The sequence below is a fragment of the Schistocerca piceifrons genome, chromosome 3, assembly GCF_021461385.2.
Source record: "Schistocerca piceifrons isolate TAMUIC-IGC-003096 chromosome 3, iqSchPice1.1, whole genome shotgun sequence".
Taxonomy (NCBI): domain Eukaryota; kingdom Metazoa; phylum Arthropoda; class Insecta; order Orthoptera; family Acrididae; genus Schistocerca; species Schistocerca piceifrons.
In genome coordinates, this window is record NC_060140.1 from 470,865,746 (window position 1) to 470,882,791 (window position 17,046).

Below are 17,046 nucleotides of genomic sequence, written 5' to 3' on the forward strand. Positions count from 1 at the left end.
GTGTGCAATTAGTATCCATCAAAATAGCATTGCTTCAGGGAACTTCTTGAGGAAACACCTGTTTCCACTGTTAAATTCTGCTTAATATGTTTTGTAAGTTTTTGTTTTTATTCTGCACCTGTTTATCTTATAAATGAGCTAACATTTTCGAGTTGATTTTTATGTATATTGGTTTCCTGCCTGTATGTATTGTTCAGCATTATTGTCACTGCACCATTACCATAGAATTTCTTGGATGGCTCACAATATGCAGTTGTTTACGTTTCTTCTGTCGCACACTCCTGGAGCATATATGCTTTTAAAACAGAACATGACCCGAACTTCCATAACAGTATGTTTTTCCTCCTTATTTTTAATTTGGTTATTATTACGCCATACAACCATGCTTACGACACAATGCATCATTAAACGAAATCAGTTGTAATATATTGTATTATGTACGTAAGATATGTACACTATACATATAAATATCATAAAATTATCTCGACAACTCACATTTAATTTTAAAGGTTTATAGCCCATAATTACGTCTGTAATAAATTAAGCAGCATATTGAGAGTACGAAATCAGCGAAAAGCTAAGTTGACACGCTCTGATAAATTTGTGTAAATTCGTATCTACGTGTACATGGTTTCCGAATAACATTTTTGGTTAACCAGAAGGAAATGTGACATCTTATTGCTTCGTTGATTGAGTATAATTCTTGATATGCTTGTGGTACGATGTGTGCAACTCTTGTGGTCGAAGCACCAACGTTTCAGAGGAAATGCCGCCTGGTTGGTGGCATACCATTTGCCTTTGATACCACAAGAGTACTTGCAGTCTGCTTCCCAGCGTTTTCAAGCTTCGTTGTTCATTCACGATGAAAGACCAGATTGTGACATAGCTTTATTTAGCGGAATTGCTTTAGCTGAAGCGCCTTTTGGCAAAACATTCAACCTGTTAATTAAAAATTATTCTTTTATGATGTGGTATCCATAAAAAGGACGAATGTATTCCTCTGCAATTATTTTGCGTCCCCTCTACGAGATCAGTAAAATACATTTTTCTGTTTGTATCATTAACGCAACCGTCCCGGACATGGCAATTCGGGCACCTTATGAGTGTGAAGACGAATAGGGGCAATTCGTAGTGTCCCTCGTTGGTTTATTTAGAGAGATACGCGCAAACAAGTGTGTGCGCACTACCTGATTTAGGGATGGAGATAAAGTTCCTATCAAACTATCTGGATTTATCTTTTGCGTTATTTTGCTTGTTGACAGAGTGTTGACAACGTAATACATGTTTTGGTGCGTATTTTGCGTTTGATTTGGCGTATTTGGAACCGCGAACGGCCCAGATGGACAGCTGTCGACGGCACCGCACCGCAACGGTGTACTGCTTGAGTGGCTTAGCCGGTGCCGACGCCACTATGACCTTACCCTCCATTGTCTGCTGTGTCACCCCGGCTGATCCATAATGCCGCTGTTCCCCTTCTGTGGACCTTGGCTCCTAGCCACGCGGTCGATGCCCGCTGCATCTTTCATTGCACTCGTTTGAAGCCGATAGGGCCACGCAGCCGGCTGCCTGTGTATACGCAAGTTGTAGCTGGAGTGCGCTGCGAAGGTATGCTGTGGCGCCCTTCCAGAAACGATGGCGAGACAGCATTCAGAGCGCACCTATCTTGTTTCGGGTATGTATACTTTTATACACTTTATATAGACTCGTAGATTATGCGGCGCTGCAAAAATTCATTTCCAACTAAAAACTAAACCTGAGAAAACTATTCCTTTGATTGTTAACGCGAACGCGCGCATGGTTCCTTTCAAACGCATAAGGTTCTATTTCCCGCACCGTCCTTGTCCTATACGATCTTGTTCTATGTCTGTAATGAGCTCATATTCGACAAGATGTTACATACTTCTCTCCCTTCTTGCTTTCGTTGTTAATCTTATCAAAGTCAGTTAAGGTAATAGTCTTCGGGATTATGCACTTCCGCATGGGTTTGTGGGCATAGAGGATATCTTATGTGAGAATAAAATTGTTTAGTAATGTATTACAGAGGAACAGGAAGAAGAAGAAGAAACTGCACTGCCCGGAAAAAGATGCAACATACTCAAGGAGAAGGTTATTTTATTGTCGAGTGAGTGACAGGTAGTTCATCCTTCACGAGTATACGATATCAAATTCAGACCAAAAAAAGGCACGCATGTCACCGTAGAGGGTGCCCAAAACGTTGACATCAATACACATTGCACCCGACTGGCGGCAGCGCAAGCCTGTAGTGTCGCATGCAAACGATCTTAAAGGTGCCGAATAATATCCTGCAATAGAATGCTCCAAGCATCTTGCAGTGTTGCTTGGAATTCTGCAGTGGTTCTTTCAGGCTCTGGAGAACGAGTAATTTCCCACTTCAGCATATCCCATACGAACACGAATTCACTGTCGTCATTCCATTATACAGTTGGAGGTGGTTCATGTTAGCTACTGCGAATATAGTTCATATCCCACACGTGTTCAGTTGGCGAGAGATCTGATGGACTTGCTGGTCAGGACAGTTGTTGTGGACCACGAAGAGCACGTTGCGACGCAGCATCCGTACGAGGACGTGCATTGTCGTGCTGTAAGGGACATCACCTTCCTGTCGAAGAACTGGCAGTAGCAAGAGGGTAACAACTTGGGCAGTGTAGCGACTACTGGTCACTTTGCCCTGCAGAAACACCAAATGTGACAGAGTGGTAACTGATAGCCTCCACACCATGAAGCCCGGGATGGAACATGGAACTTGTGTGTTGTGGGGGTACACACACTGGAGCAGGCCGCACTCCCAGGCCTTGCCGTACACGTGTACTTCCGTTAGTCGCATGCAGACGGAGCCCACTCTCATCACTGAAGACATCAGAGTGTCGTTTCACTCTCCAGTCAACTCCTTTACGCAGTGACGGTGTCGTGATGTCAGAGTTGGCCTGTCCAGAGGTACAAGTGATCATAGTTCTGCTGCGAGCAGACTCCCGCAGGTGCAACATTTGCTCGGACTCCGCCACTAGCTGATGATCGTTTGGCCACCGCTGTTCGCACAATGCGTCGGTACTGACATATGTCTGTACTACGCAGACGTCCAGAACCTGGTCTTTAGGTGTGGGAGTGTTCCACGGACCACCACTGAAAACAGCGACCCACCGATTCACTGTGCCCAGCGCGAGCAGAAATTCGTCAATACGTTCATCCAGCGTCCCGCAGAGCCACAATGAGATCCTGTTCAAATGGATGCAGTTTTTCAACAGTACGTACTTGTCGGCGGGAGATGGTTGTACCCGAGAACGAATGTTGCAGATGCTGTTTACCTCTAAACTCAGCACAGTTTCTGCGTGCAGAGTGAAAACAAGGGACTCGGAGAGGCCTCCTGAGCGCCATCTGATCGCCGATGACGGCGACAAATTATTAACTGACTATGTAACACCTCAATATGCACATATTATGCCCTGGTGCCACTGAACACAGTCCGTGAATTTTCACTTATGGACCGTCTGACAGCAACTGAACAAAACACAATTTTAGTGCCATACGCGTTTCGCCTTTATTTTCTGCAAGGCATCGTCAGTGGCCTGGAATATGTACATATGTTAGCTATTTTATTTACATTTTTGTCACTGTGCCTATAGGTTATGAACAGTTCTGGTGGTTGGTATTTCCTATTAAGTGGTAATGTTTTGAACTGTACCTACAGGTTGCCTAGACAGTTTCTTACATATTACACTCCTGTTGCATTTTTGGTGTTGTTCTTCTTCCTATGAGCGCCAATTTGCTGTTTTTTCCGCATTCCACAGCACTATGCACTGAATGCTTGTTTTAATGCAATGTTTTGGTTTCTGTTGCCGACTGTCAAATGTTTTTGCCAAAGATCGAATATTACTGCCAAACTTATGAGTGTAACTATTGAAGTATCTGTGGTTTGTTCGTGTATACATTTGTGTGTGTGTGTGTGTGTGTGTGTGTGTGTGTGTGTCGTATTAATTTAATTTAATTGTATTTATTTATTTATTTTTGTTTTTGTCCTGTGTATGTGTGTGTGTGTGTGTGTGTGTGTGTGTGTGTGTGTGTGTGTGTGTGTGTGTTTTGGTGTGATATATATTTTTTTGTGCTGTGTGTGTGTGTGTGTGTGTGTGTGTGTCTGTCTGTATTTTGGTGTTTTATATATATTTATATATATATATATATATATATATATATATATATATATGTTATCATTTCCTTTATTAAGTGTAGTAGGGAGCCTGTGCTGATGTGTGTTTGTTCATTTATCACATGTTTGTTTTCTGCTATGGCTTTCTGGATGTGGAAGTTTTCTTGCATTTGTATAAGATGTTTGTCATGGTTGCTTATTCTCATTATTTTCATTTCTTGTTCCATGTTTGTAGGATGATGGTTGTAGTGTTTTAAATGCTCTGCAAATGTGGAATGGTTTGTTTCATACTTCCAACATCTGATATGTTCTTTGTATCTTGTTTCAAAATTCCTGCATGTCATGCCTATGTATACTGCGTCACAACTTTGACATTCAAGTTTATATATTCCTGATTGTTGGAATTTGTCCCTCTTGGTAGCTGGCTGGCTTAGGTGTGATTGAAGGGTTTGCCCAGGCTTATATGCTATTTTGAAGCCCTGTCTCTTTAGGATACAATAAAATTAAATTAAATTAATACGACACCAAAAACACACACACACACACACACACACACACACACACACACACACACACACACACACACACACAAATGCATACACGAACAAACCACAGATACTTCAATAGTTACACTCATAAGTTTGGCAGTAATATTCGATCTTTGGCAAAAACATTTGACAGTCGGCAACAGAAACCAAAACATTGCATTAAAACAAGCATTCAGTGCATAGTGCTGTGGAATGCGGAAAAAACAGCAAATTGGCGCTCATAGGAAGAAGAACAACACCAAAAATGCAACAGGAGTGTAATATGTAAGAAACTGTCTACGCAACCTGTAAGTACAGTTCAAAACATTACCACTTAATAGGAAATACCAACCACCAGAACTGTTTATAACCTATAGGCACAGTGACAAAAATGTAAATAAAATAGCTAACATGCCTTGCAGAAAATAAAGGCGAAACTCGTATGGCACTAAAATTGTGTTTTATTCAGTTGCTGTCAGACGGTCCATAAGTGAAAATTATCAATATACCGTAGTATTACGCGCAACTGAGGAGGACAGGACCACAAAAGTTGAAGACAGTCCGTGAAGTTTTTGCATTTTATTGCGGCAGTATAGTTTCCCTCTAGCCCACATGGATACTGGGGCTTTTATTGCACTTCGCTTCTTAATTTAAAAACCTAACAGTGTGTGAAGAAATGCTAATTCAGGACAGGAAAATAAAAAAAAAACATTTAATCAGCCATGTATAAAGAGTTCCATCACGAGGTAGTATTGCTGTAGACAGGTATAAGTAACGGAAAGTACTGAGGCCTGGAAAGGGACTGCAGGAAATGCTTTCACATGCAGATAGTATCTTGCAAAACGGCGATGAGAGGGGACTGTAGCTGTATAAAGGAATGATGACAGTGGAAGTTTGTGCCGAACCGCGACTCGAATCCGAATTTCCCGCTTTACGCGAGCGATCAGGTTAGCCGCTTTGGCTATCCGTGCACGACTCACGGTTACACAGCCGATCGTTGCCCGTATTCGCAACTGCAAATACATTTCATATACGTATTTCATGACGACTGTAGTCACCGTAGTGCCTGTTCCTTCGAAACGTTGCATCGTTCTTTTAACAACACAGGCACTACAATGCCGTATTTGTCTCCCCTGTACGGCTTCACATAATGTTGTGACGCAGAAAAGATGACGTATGGAAGTTTGGGTCTAGCCGCACTGATAGCCAAAGCGGTTAATGTGAGCACTCGCGTAAAGCGGAAAATCCGGGTTCGAGTCCCAGTCCAGCACAATTTTCTTTTATACAGTTGATGGTTGTCCGTATTCGCGAGTGTGAATACATTTCATAAGGGCTATAGTGGCCGCACTGCCTGTTCCTGTGGTCATGCATGCATATCAGAAGGAATACATCGTTCTTCTTAACAAGGCACTGCAATATCGTATTAATGAAATGTAGTCACCAGATGACCTTTAGTGACGCAGGGAAACAAATTGATGTGCATAAGAATAAAATAATACTAGACGTGTAAAATAAGTATCTGGCGATAGCACATACGCTGCGAAGTCGATTAGGCTTCCAAGTGTCACTCAAAGGTAGTAGCAGTGTCCGTGGTTCAGCCTGTGTTGACCGGTTCGGTTCGACCACAGCTTGAACGACAGTGCCGGTCGTCTGGTCGGCTGCGTAAAGCGCGCGTTTTATCGCTCGTGTCGCCGCGTTAGAATTGCTGTTACATGCCTTTCTTTCTATGTATTTATACATCTACGTGCATACATTGCAAACCACTGTGAAATGAAATGCGTGGCAGATGGTATTTAGCATGGTGCCACATGTTCGGATTTCTTCACCTACGAGTCGCACATGGAGCGCGCTGAGAATGACTACTCAGTCAGTGCTGTAATTACTGTAATTTTGTTTTCATTGTCTGTACTTGAATGATACGTAGGGGAATAAGGAATATTTCTAGCGTATTCTCGTACTGCTGGTTCTTGAAATTTTGTAAGTAGGCTTTTCGACATACTCCTGATGCTCTCCCGTGAGTCGAAAAAACCTTTAACCGTTACTCTCTCTTCTTTAGATGCTTTCAATAACCGATGCTGGCCCTATTTGGTATGGATCCCACACACTGGAACAAATTCGAAAATATGAAACGTAAGGATTTTGTAAGCGGACCTCTTTCTAGACTAACTGCATTTTACGGTATGTCAACGAAACAGAGTTTGCCACCTGTCCTACCTGCGGCTGAGTGAATGAGATCATTCTGTTTCACGGGGACCATATTATCAGTGTTCAGTTTTAATTTCGCAAGAAATTATGAAGATTATCTATGGCTGCGAAACGTAGAACGCAGAAATTTAATTGAGGGCCACCCAAAAGTGATTCTTGAAAAACCAAGCTCTCGAATTTACGGAGGACATTCAATAAATAATGCAACACTTTTTTTTCTGAAAGCAGGTTGATTTTATTCAGGATCCCAGTACACCATATTATTTCCCACTCTTTTGGGTACAAAACCTATTTTTCAATGTGACGGCTTTACGTCACCATTCGGAGAGAGCGTGTATGTCCTTATGGTGATACTCTACTGGTTGACGTCGCAGCCAGCGTCTTGCTGCATCAATAACCTCCCCATCATCCACGTACTGCTTCGCGGGCCGTGCATGCTTCATTGTGCCACGCAGATGGAAGTCGGAAGGTACGAGATCCGGGCTTAAGTGGGTGACGAAGAACAGCCCAATGAACTTTTATGAGCTGCTCTCGGGTAGGCACACTTGTGTGAGGCCATGTGTTACGGAGAAGTTCTCTTACATTTTATGGAGACGTACACACTAAAGTCGTGTCTTCAATTTCCTGAGGATAGCAAAATACACTTCAGAGTTGATCGTTGCACCATGAGGGATGACACCAAACAGAATCACCCCTGCAGAGTCCAGAAGACTGCAGCCATGACTTTACCGGCTGAGCCAGCGGCTTCAAACGTTTTCTTCGGAGGAAAGATCGGTGTGTCGTTTTGCCGCCGGTTCGAAGTGATGAACCCATGTTTGGTCGCCTACGACGATGGTCGACAAAAGATTGTCACGATCTGCCTCGTAACGCGCAAGCAATTCCGCACGGATGGTCCTTCGCTGCTCTTTATGGTCTTAATGTTAGACGGCGAGGAACCCAACGGGTACGCACCGCGGTCGTGTGAGTCGGCACTGCCGACAGAAACGTCCAGTTTAGCAGCGAGGTGTTTGATTGTGATCCGTCGATCACCTTGAATGAGAGTGTCCGCACGTTCCAACATTGCAGGAGTCACATCTGTGTGTGGCCGGCCGGCACGCGCGAGGTTGGACTTGGACTGGTTTGCGAGAAATATTTTCAGTGATGACAGATGCCTCGTCCAACGACTCACAGTGCTTTTGATCACTGGTTAGATCTCCGTAGACGTTTTGCAAACGCCTATGAATATCTGCGATGCTCTGGTTTTCCGGCAGACGAAACTCAGTAACAGTACTGTGGAACGCACCTCCGTTTACAAATCGCATAACGTGACTGGCTGGAGTAGGCACGCGGAACTGCTGCGCCGAGGCCAGATCAACTATCAGGGATCTTCTTACAGCGACTCGACTTTAGGTTTGCTACCGGTAATTTCGATCTCAAGCAAGTGATACGGAGATGCTTCGAGAAATCAAATGGGAATCCCTATAAGAGATTACACTCTTTTTTCGCGAGGCATTATTGCGGAAATACAGAGAACCTACATATGAGGCCGACTGCAGAAAGACTCTACTGCCCCCAACGTACATTTCGCGTAAGGACCATGAACATAAGACAAGAGAAATTAGGTGTCTTACGGAGCCTTTTAAGTAGTCGTTTTTTCTCTCTCCATTTGCGAGTGGAGCAGGAAAGGAAATGACCGTACGGTGATTTGCGGAGTATATAGATTACTTCTGGTCACTAAACTTTAAACGAGCGAAAAATCCGGATGATAGTCATATTAACAGCAATAAAATATACATGCTTTATTAACAAGGCAATGTGTTGTAACATAGAGGATAGTGTGCGTAGAAACCCACAATATTTTTGCTTGGTACTTAGAATAACAATCTAACAGTTAGACTATTAAATACAGCATTAACCACATTTTCTCGAGTCCATCGGTTTTAAATTTCAATCGGATATTTGTTCCTAGGTACATGATCATATTGTACCTTGGAACATATTTTGAGACAATCTTAATTTTCCAGAGTAATGTTCGTAGTTTCAGAAAAGACTGCAGTACATAAAAAGAGAATGGCATCATTTAAAAGTGTAATAAGGAAATATCTTAAATTTGTAGTACAGGGTGGCGAAAGTCTGAAAATTTTACCAAGCTGCAACTGCACAACAAATAGCACCGCCACCTAGCAGAACTTAATGAAACTGTAGTGGCTAAAGCGGGAATATTCCATTATGTCCTACAACAAATTCTGTATTTTTTCAAGTGAAATAGGCCGAGGAAAAAAAGTATTGCGTTACTTATTAACCACCCATCGTAAAAATTGGCGGGTCACTACGGAGATGGAAGGAGTAAAATTCCATTAGCGTTCCACTTCGTTCGTCACTACTGTCGAAAACATGCGTACACGGATCTCCTTGTGTAGCCTTTGCCCTTGCAGTGCCTTTCTCGCGCGTGCTTGTTTCTGCATTACGCACGCGCTGCTGTGTTTGTTTAGTGAAGCAGCGCCACCGTAAGCGTGAGAAAGAAGTCGGCGTGGAAGTATAGGTGGCGCGTTCCGGTTCATCAGCGTAATTGCAGGTGGGGGAGCCGGCGGCGCACGTCGGCGCCAGCTGGCCATTGTCAGCGCGGCACACATTGTCAGGGCCTGTCACGGCCACCGCCGGCCGCTCCCTAGCCAGCGCCTTGCTCTTCTTTCGCTCACACGCCTTCCTAAAATAGACGCGCACACCGAACCGCGTAGTACGTACAACCGTCATAAAGCTGCGTCTAGCACCATTTTTCCTATTCTCGATATTCAGTATCTTTTGCTGAAATCTTTTGCAGATCTTAAAAATACACTGTCTGATCAAATGTATCGGGACATCTGTTAATGGACATTGACATGAAATGTGGCCACCTTTCGCCTTTACAACAGCTTAAACTCTGACTTTCAGTGAGGTGAATCAGAGAAGATCGTGATATCGGACGCTGGGATCTGGAGTAGCGATGGCAAAAACCGGTATTTTAGTTCTGAAAAACTGGTGTTTTTCAGTATATGTTTGGATTCGGTTATAGCACGTGTATTTTCTGTAGTAAAAAATCGCAATATCAATTAGCCGTAGTGACAGAGCAAAAATTTTTAAATAAGTGGTACTTTTAATTCCTAAAATTTGTGCAGCGTAGGTACATATACCTTGAAATAAAAACACGTAGAAATGTGATTATCGTTCTGGATTTACTTAAAGTAAATCTTTAAAAGGGTGTTCACACTATAAATTACGTTATAAAAAATTTCGCTATTTAACTCAGGTTTTCATAAAAAATCGTCAGTCTTCAAATTTAAGTCAAAAGAACAGTCTTCTTTTCAGTTAAGTACGTTTTAAGGTAGTAATCAAAATTTCAATTATCTTTAATAACTTTCAACTAATGTGTACCAAAACATAATTGAAATTTGAGAAATTTATGTTAAAGTTAAAACTTTTTTCTCTATCTAACATGTACGAGGGCAGTTCAATAAGTAATGCAACACATATTTTTTCTCGGCCAATTTTGGTTGAAAAAACCGGAAATTTCTTGTGGAATATTTTCAAACATTCCCGCTTCGTCTCGTATAGTTTCATTGACTTCCGACAGGTGGCAGCGCTGTACGGAGCTGTTAAAATGGCGTCTGTAACGGATGTGTGTTGCAAACAACTGGCAGTGATCGAGTTTCTTTTGGCGGAAAACCAGGGCATCTCAGATATTCATAGGCGCTTGCAGAATGTCTACGGTGATCTGGCAGTGGACAAAAGCACGGTGAGCCGTTGGGCAAAGCGTGTGTCATCATCGCCGCAAGGTCAAGCAAGACTGTCTGATCTCCCGCGTGCGGGCCGGCTGTGCACAGCTGTGACTCCTGCAATGGCGGAGCGTGCGAACACACTCGTTCGAGATGATCGACGGATCACCATCAAACAACTCAGTGCTCAACTTGACATCTCTGTTGGTAGTGCTGTCACAATTGTTCACCAGTTGGGATAGTCAAAGGTTTGTTCCCGCTGGGTCCCTCGTTGTCGAACCGAACACCATAAAGAGCAAAGGAGAACCATCTGTGCGGAACTGCTTGCTCGTCATGTGGCTGAGGGTGACAATTTCTTGTCAAAGATTGTTACAGGCGATGAAACATGGGTTCATCACTTCGAACCTGAAACAAAACGACAATCAATGGAGTGGCGCCACACCCACTCCCCTACCAAGAAAAAGTTTAAAGCCATACCCTCAGCCGGTAAAGTCATGGTTACAGTCTTCTGGGACGCTGAAGGGGTTACTATGTTCGATGTCTTTCCCCATGGTCAAACGATCAACTCTGAAGTGTATTGTGCTACTCTTCAGAAATTGAAGAAACGACTTCAGCGTGTTCGTAGGCACAAAAATCTGAACGAACTTCTCCTTCTTCATGACAACGCAAGACCTCACACAAGTCTTCGCACCCGAGAGGAGCTCACAAAACTTCAGTGGACTGTTCTTCCTCATGCACCCTACAGCCCCGATCTCGCACCGTCGGATTTCCATATGTTTGGCCCAATGAAGGACGCAATCCGTGGGAGGCACTACGCGGATGATGAAGAAGTTATTGATGCAGTACGACGTTGGCTCCGACATCGACCAGTGGAATGGTACCGTGCAGGCATACAGGCCCTCATTTCAAGGTGGCGTAAGGCCGTAGCATTGAATGGAGATTACGTTGAAAAATAGTGTTCTGTAGCTAAAAGATTGGGGAATAACCTGGTGTATTTCAATGCTGAATAAAACAACCTCTGTTTCAGAAAAAAATGTGTTGCATAACTTATTGAACTGCCCTCGTATAACACTAACTCATCCCAGGTCCATATTCATCTTGTTTCTTATGTTCTTCTACCTCCCTTTTGTTTTTCAGAATTCTTCTTATTCTTCTTATTCTTCCGTCTTTACCGGCTACCAATACTCATTTCGCTGCTTCAAAGCATTTCGTACCGTTAATGGCAATTAAAACTCTTTGCATATTTAGTCCACCAGGCACTCCAATCAGTTCTAAAATCTTATTCCTTGACGCTGCACCGTCATTGAAATATAGCAGAGCAACCAACACACCTTTTTTCGAAGTATTTAGACCTGCCAGAACAGTTTTTGGTATTCTCCCCATTTATAGTTATTGAAATGCTGAATTCGATTTTGAATTCTACCATGTAAACATTTCTCTAATAACCTTGTGTCACTAATACACCTGTATATAGGTTTTACAACTTCCATTGCAGCAACTGGGAAATAATGTTCATGGTTATAGGTCTTGCCTGGAATAATAGCGTTCTGGTAGCCACACCAAGACCCACTGCCAGATGTTCAGAGTGCATTATATTGGTTGTCTTTTTTGGATGATTTATGAAAGACAGTAGCCCATACTGCCTTTCTCAAAGGGTATAATTAGATACATTTTACAAACTTTCCACTTATACAAAAATTCTGTGCAAATACACACAACATTTCCTGAAGTTGTTGGTAAGGGCCCATACAGAACTACTGCAGCGAATTCCGTTACTTCACTCTTAAGACAAATTTATTGAAATAATCAGCAACCATTTGCACAAAAGAAATATTGATTTCCTTAACTGGCTTCAAGCATCTAGTGCCCTTCTTCAGAAGGCTGTATAGAAAAATATGCCAGAAATAAGTAGAAGTTAGGTAAGAATATTAAAATTCAAGATCGAAAAATTTAAAAATTTAACGATAAAAAATGGTACATATTTATAATTATCGCATTATTTGTGTGTGTCAAAAATAATATGCGTGCAGCATATTGCTGCGCTCTTAAAAAATACAAGAACAATATGTACTAAAATAACGAATACATTTATTGTATTGTTTTACATATGGTTCTTATATTTTTTAGGACCACGTCAATATGCTACATGCATAATACGTAGTTATAAATATACTAGTTATAAATAAATACAATTTTTTATCTTTAAATTTTTGAAATTTTTAAACTTTTCATTCTGAAACTTTAATATTGTAATCTAACTTCTACTTATTTGTGGCATATTTTTGTGTACAGCTTTCTGAAGAAAGGCGGCAGGTGCTAGAAGCTGGCTAAGGAAATAAGTGTTTCTTTTGTACAATTGGTTGCTGATTATTTCAGTAAATACAAATACAGTTGCCGAAGATGAATAAAGTAGTAAACACTAATGTACGTAGTGTTCTGGCAGGCATTCGCCAAACCCAAATCCTTCCATGGGGTTGATACAGGACATAGCAAGAGGATATAGCAACTACCTATCACTCGGTAGTCATCCACTGCCCACTGGCGTCGCTCTTTACATCACCTCATGCGTCGCTTAGCGCTGATTACAAAACCGTGTGGCATACGAAGGGATGCTCGACCATTATTACTTATTTGTGGCATATTTTTCTGTACAGCCTTCTGAAGAAAGACAGCAGGTGCTAGAAGCTGGTTAAGGAAATAAGTGTTTCTTTTGTACAATTGGTTCTTGATTATTTCATTAAATACAAATACAGTTGCTGAAGATGAGTAAAGTAGTAAACACAAATGTTAGTGGCAAAACGATTACTAATTTATCTGTATCGACTTTTTAAGTGCCTGCACACAGTCATGATGCTATCTGGACTTCAGGTAACACTGTGGAACTCGCTAGTGATTCCTTCCGTTGACGCATGCAGTTTCTCACAACAACCCTTCGCCGTGCTCGATAATCCCGGTCAGTAGGTACGTACATACGGTCAGCTTGTCGTGGTTTAGCTGTGGGTGTTTTTTTCGCGTTTCCACTTCACAATCACATCACCAACAGTCGACCTGGGCATTTTTAAAAGTGCTGAAATGACCCAGACGTGATTTGTTACTCGAGTGACGTCCGGTGACTAGTTCACTTTCGAATTCACTGAGCTCTCCTGATTGAACCATTCAGCTGTTAAAATGCTTTCCTACTAACAACACAGTACCGGCGGGTCCACCTCTCCTGATGCCTAGTGGTCAGATCCACATTACATAGCAATGTCCGGATACTTTTGATTAGTGTACTCCGATTTCCATCGGTCAAGGGAAAATAAATAATAATAGCTAGAAATGAAAAGATCGTACGGCATTATTGGCCTTTAGATCCCATCTTCAGATGATGATGATGATGACGACGACGACGACGACGACGACGACGACGACGACGACGATGATGATGATGAGTTTGTGGGGCGGTCAACTGCGCGGTTATCAGCGCCCGTACAAAGTCCCAACCTTTGCTCAGTCCAAACTCGCGACTTTCATGAATGATGATGAAATGATGAGGACAACACAAACACCCAGTCATCTCGAGCCACCCTGATCTAGAGGCGGGACTGCTAACCACTAGATTATGAAGATTTTAGCTGGGACTAGGCATTTTGCGTTAGAAAGGGAGGCCGGGGCGAAGTGGACTGAAAAATACCACGTTGCCGCTCTTCACTCTTGGCTAAAACAATTCAGTATATAAAAATAGATTTATAGGAAAAAGCAGTTATCTTCCTTGGTCATACGGTGATGGGTGTGGTCTTTAGATGTGTAAGGACGGTAATACTGCGTGCGCGTGGCAACATTTCGGAGGAGGAGACTTTGGACCTGTACATACGACTTTTTATCCTCTGCCTCCCCCGCCCCTCGCCGTCCCCCTCCCCCCCCCCCCCCCCACACACACACAAACAGGTTCATGCGAAGCTCATGAATGTTATGTAGTTGCTGACAAGGGAAACTCCCCATCGCACCCCCCCCTCCCCCTCCTACAGATTTGGTGGTAAGAGGACCCAGTGGACAGCCCGTCAAAAACTGAACTCAGGTCAAGCATGAAAACAGGAAGAAGGTGTACTGGACTGCGAAAAATAAAACAAAACAGAAACAATGAACAGTCCAAGAATGTAAGTGCAATATAGAGCAGCAGCAGTGGAAAACGGCGTCGTGGTTAAGTGGCTACGGCGTTGGAGTGACAAGCGGGCGAGTCGTGTTCAAACTTCCTTCGTGGCTTCCCCCCTCTCCCCCCCCCCCCCCTCCTGCTGTTCGCTTTATTCGTGGTGTAACGTCCGTTTGCAACAGCGTGGTTTAGGGTAGGGACCTACAATGACAGCTGTTTCTGCACAACTATTCTATTAGCAGCCGAAAGGAAGTGGCCTTCGAACGGGAACCGCAAAGTTTGATGACAGGGCGACAAGACAACCGAATCTCCCACCGAAAAACGCGTCTGGTGTGTCATACGCGGCATTACTGACAGTACATGTGTCATTTGATAAGAATCTCTTATCGACGGACCTAATTTGTACGCATGGTGACTGAGTGAGATACGCCTCCTTGCCCGATTTAGGTGTTCGTGTGAATGTGATCACTCCCAAGGAAATGATAAAAAAAATAGTTTGTCGTATAAGCTGCAACAAATGAACGCAAAGTTTCACAATCACATAGTTTCTCTGTGCTCTGTCAAAACATTTGTTTTTAACGTTGCGTTCCGTTTTGGAAGTTCTGACTTTTGAATTTCTTTGTTGTAACATAGTTCACAACCGTTTATTTGTTGTTTTCATTTCTGTGAGACATTTATGTAGTATCTCGCCTGCTGTCACCATTCATCACATTTCCATGCGACGGTAGCGTATTCTTACCATATGACTCGTGTTCTATAACCAATGTATAGTATGACAAGTGCCAAGACTACAGAAAGAGAACAGACATTTCAGTGACGGGACGGACAGTTCATAATATTGTGAACAAAAGAAAAAAATAATAAATAAAGGCACGAGGAAGCTTTGAACACGACTTGTCCGATTGGCAGTCCAACACCATGACTGCTTAACCACGACGCCGGTGCTCTCTCAGGCTGCTGTATGTTGCACTTCCTGTTAGTGGACAGTTCACTGAATCTGTTTTGCTTTTTTTCACAGTTCAGTACACCTTCTTCCTGCTTTCATGCTTGATCTGTGTTCAGTTTTTGACGGTCTGTCCACTGGGCCATCTGAGGGGGTTGCGATGGAGAGTTTCCCTTGTGAGTGATGGGAGAAGAGCGGAAGATGGGAAAAGTTCAGTTTATTAAAAGTTTTGTAAAAATATGTTGCATGTCTACTGCAAAAATGTCGGAGCCGCCACGTAGCATCGCGTTCGGGGGAATGAAATTGACGTGAATGGTGGAGATGTAGAATGGCTTCCAGACCACAAAAAGCACCGCATAATCTGCCAACATGTATTTTTATTTTTTAAGAAAGAAACGGCTGGGATAGTATTGTGAAATAGTCGGTACTACTTTTGTATTCATGTTAGACTAAGCTGTTGAAATGTGCGCTAGGCTAGAGCTTTTGCAGTTATTACTAAATCTGCCAGATAAAAATATTTCTTCTACGAGGCACAATTCCGGTAATATTACTGGAAAGAATACTGTGGTGGTTCTCAGTAGGCCGTCGTTTTCATTACAAAATGAACTGATGTGAAAGTGTAGGCTGTTGTAGTTTTTAAATCGTACACTGATCTACAAATCATATCTTCCGTGGATGAACGTTTCATGTTTACTTGTTCAGCTAGCAGCGTCTGAGCGGCAGAACATTCTTACTGCAGTCAGGATGCTAAATCTAGGGTCCCAGTTTTGACTTTCCAGGAGCTTTTTAATGAGGTTTCTTCATATGATATGGCACGAATCAGATTATAAGAACAAACTAACAAACTTACATTTTTGCTGAACTGTAACACTCTCGATTGGAGGTCATCAGATACCTTTTAAATAAAATGCTCTTCCTTTGAGGAAAGTGAATATCAGCATAGGAGATACATACAACTGCAGTTAAGCAATAACAGTTTCGATTGTAGATCTCATGTGAAAAAGGTAGAGGAAGGATAGGTTATAGTTGATAAGCTGAATTGATCTTACGAAAACAGTCGTAGTCTTATGGCTGAACCCAGATGAAGTTGCTCTGGCAGTGGATGTAACGTGTATGGAGATGTAAGGACGGTTGATCATAGTGACGGAGATGGGGCACTAGGGTAAGGTTTATAATGATGGAGGTATACATTAGGTAGCTGAAATTCGAATTTGCGGGAGACGTGGGACTGACACTGACCATGTGATCTGTAGCAGAACACATCGTGCGTGGATCGTCGTCACATTCACGAGAAAAGCTCTATGAAATGGGGCGATGTTGTCTTGTAGGAGAGAAACAAGATGATAGAG

General features: G+C 42.6%; 2 protein-coding genes across 2 annotated transcripts in view; both read left to right on the plus strand.

Annotated features, from left to right (window-relative positions):
• The window catches only part of LOC124788083 (cyclin-dependent kinase 14), a 709,064-nt gene that overhangs the window by 389,459 nt on the left and 302,559 nt on the right, over nucleotides 1-17,046 (plus strand). The gene's annotated exons all lie outside the window — the stretch shown is intronic.
• Nucleotides 1-17,046, plus strand: part of LOC124788746 (histone H2A.Z-specific chaperone CHZ1-like) — a 101,979-nt gene that overhangs the window by 55,136 nt on the left and 29,797 nt on the right. Inside the window, exon 2 of the mRNA XM_047256028.1 lies at nucleotides 13,977-14,056. Within this exon, the coding sequence (XP_047111984.1) occupies nucleotides 13,977-14,056 (80 nt within the window). The remainder of the gene's footprint in view (nucleotides 1-13,976; nucleotides 14,057-17,046) is intronic.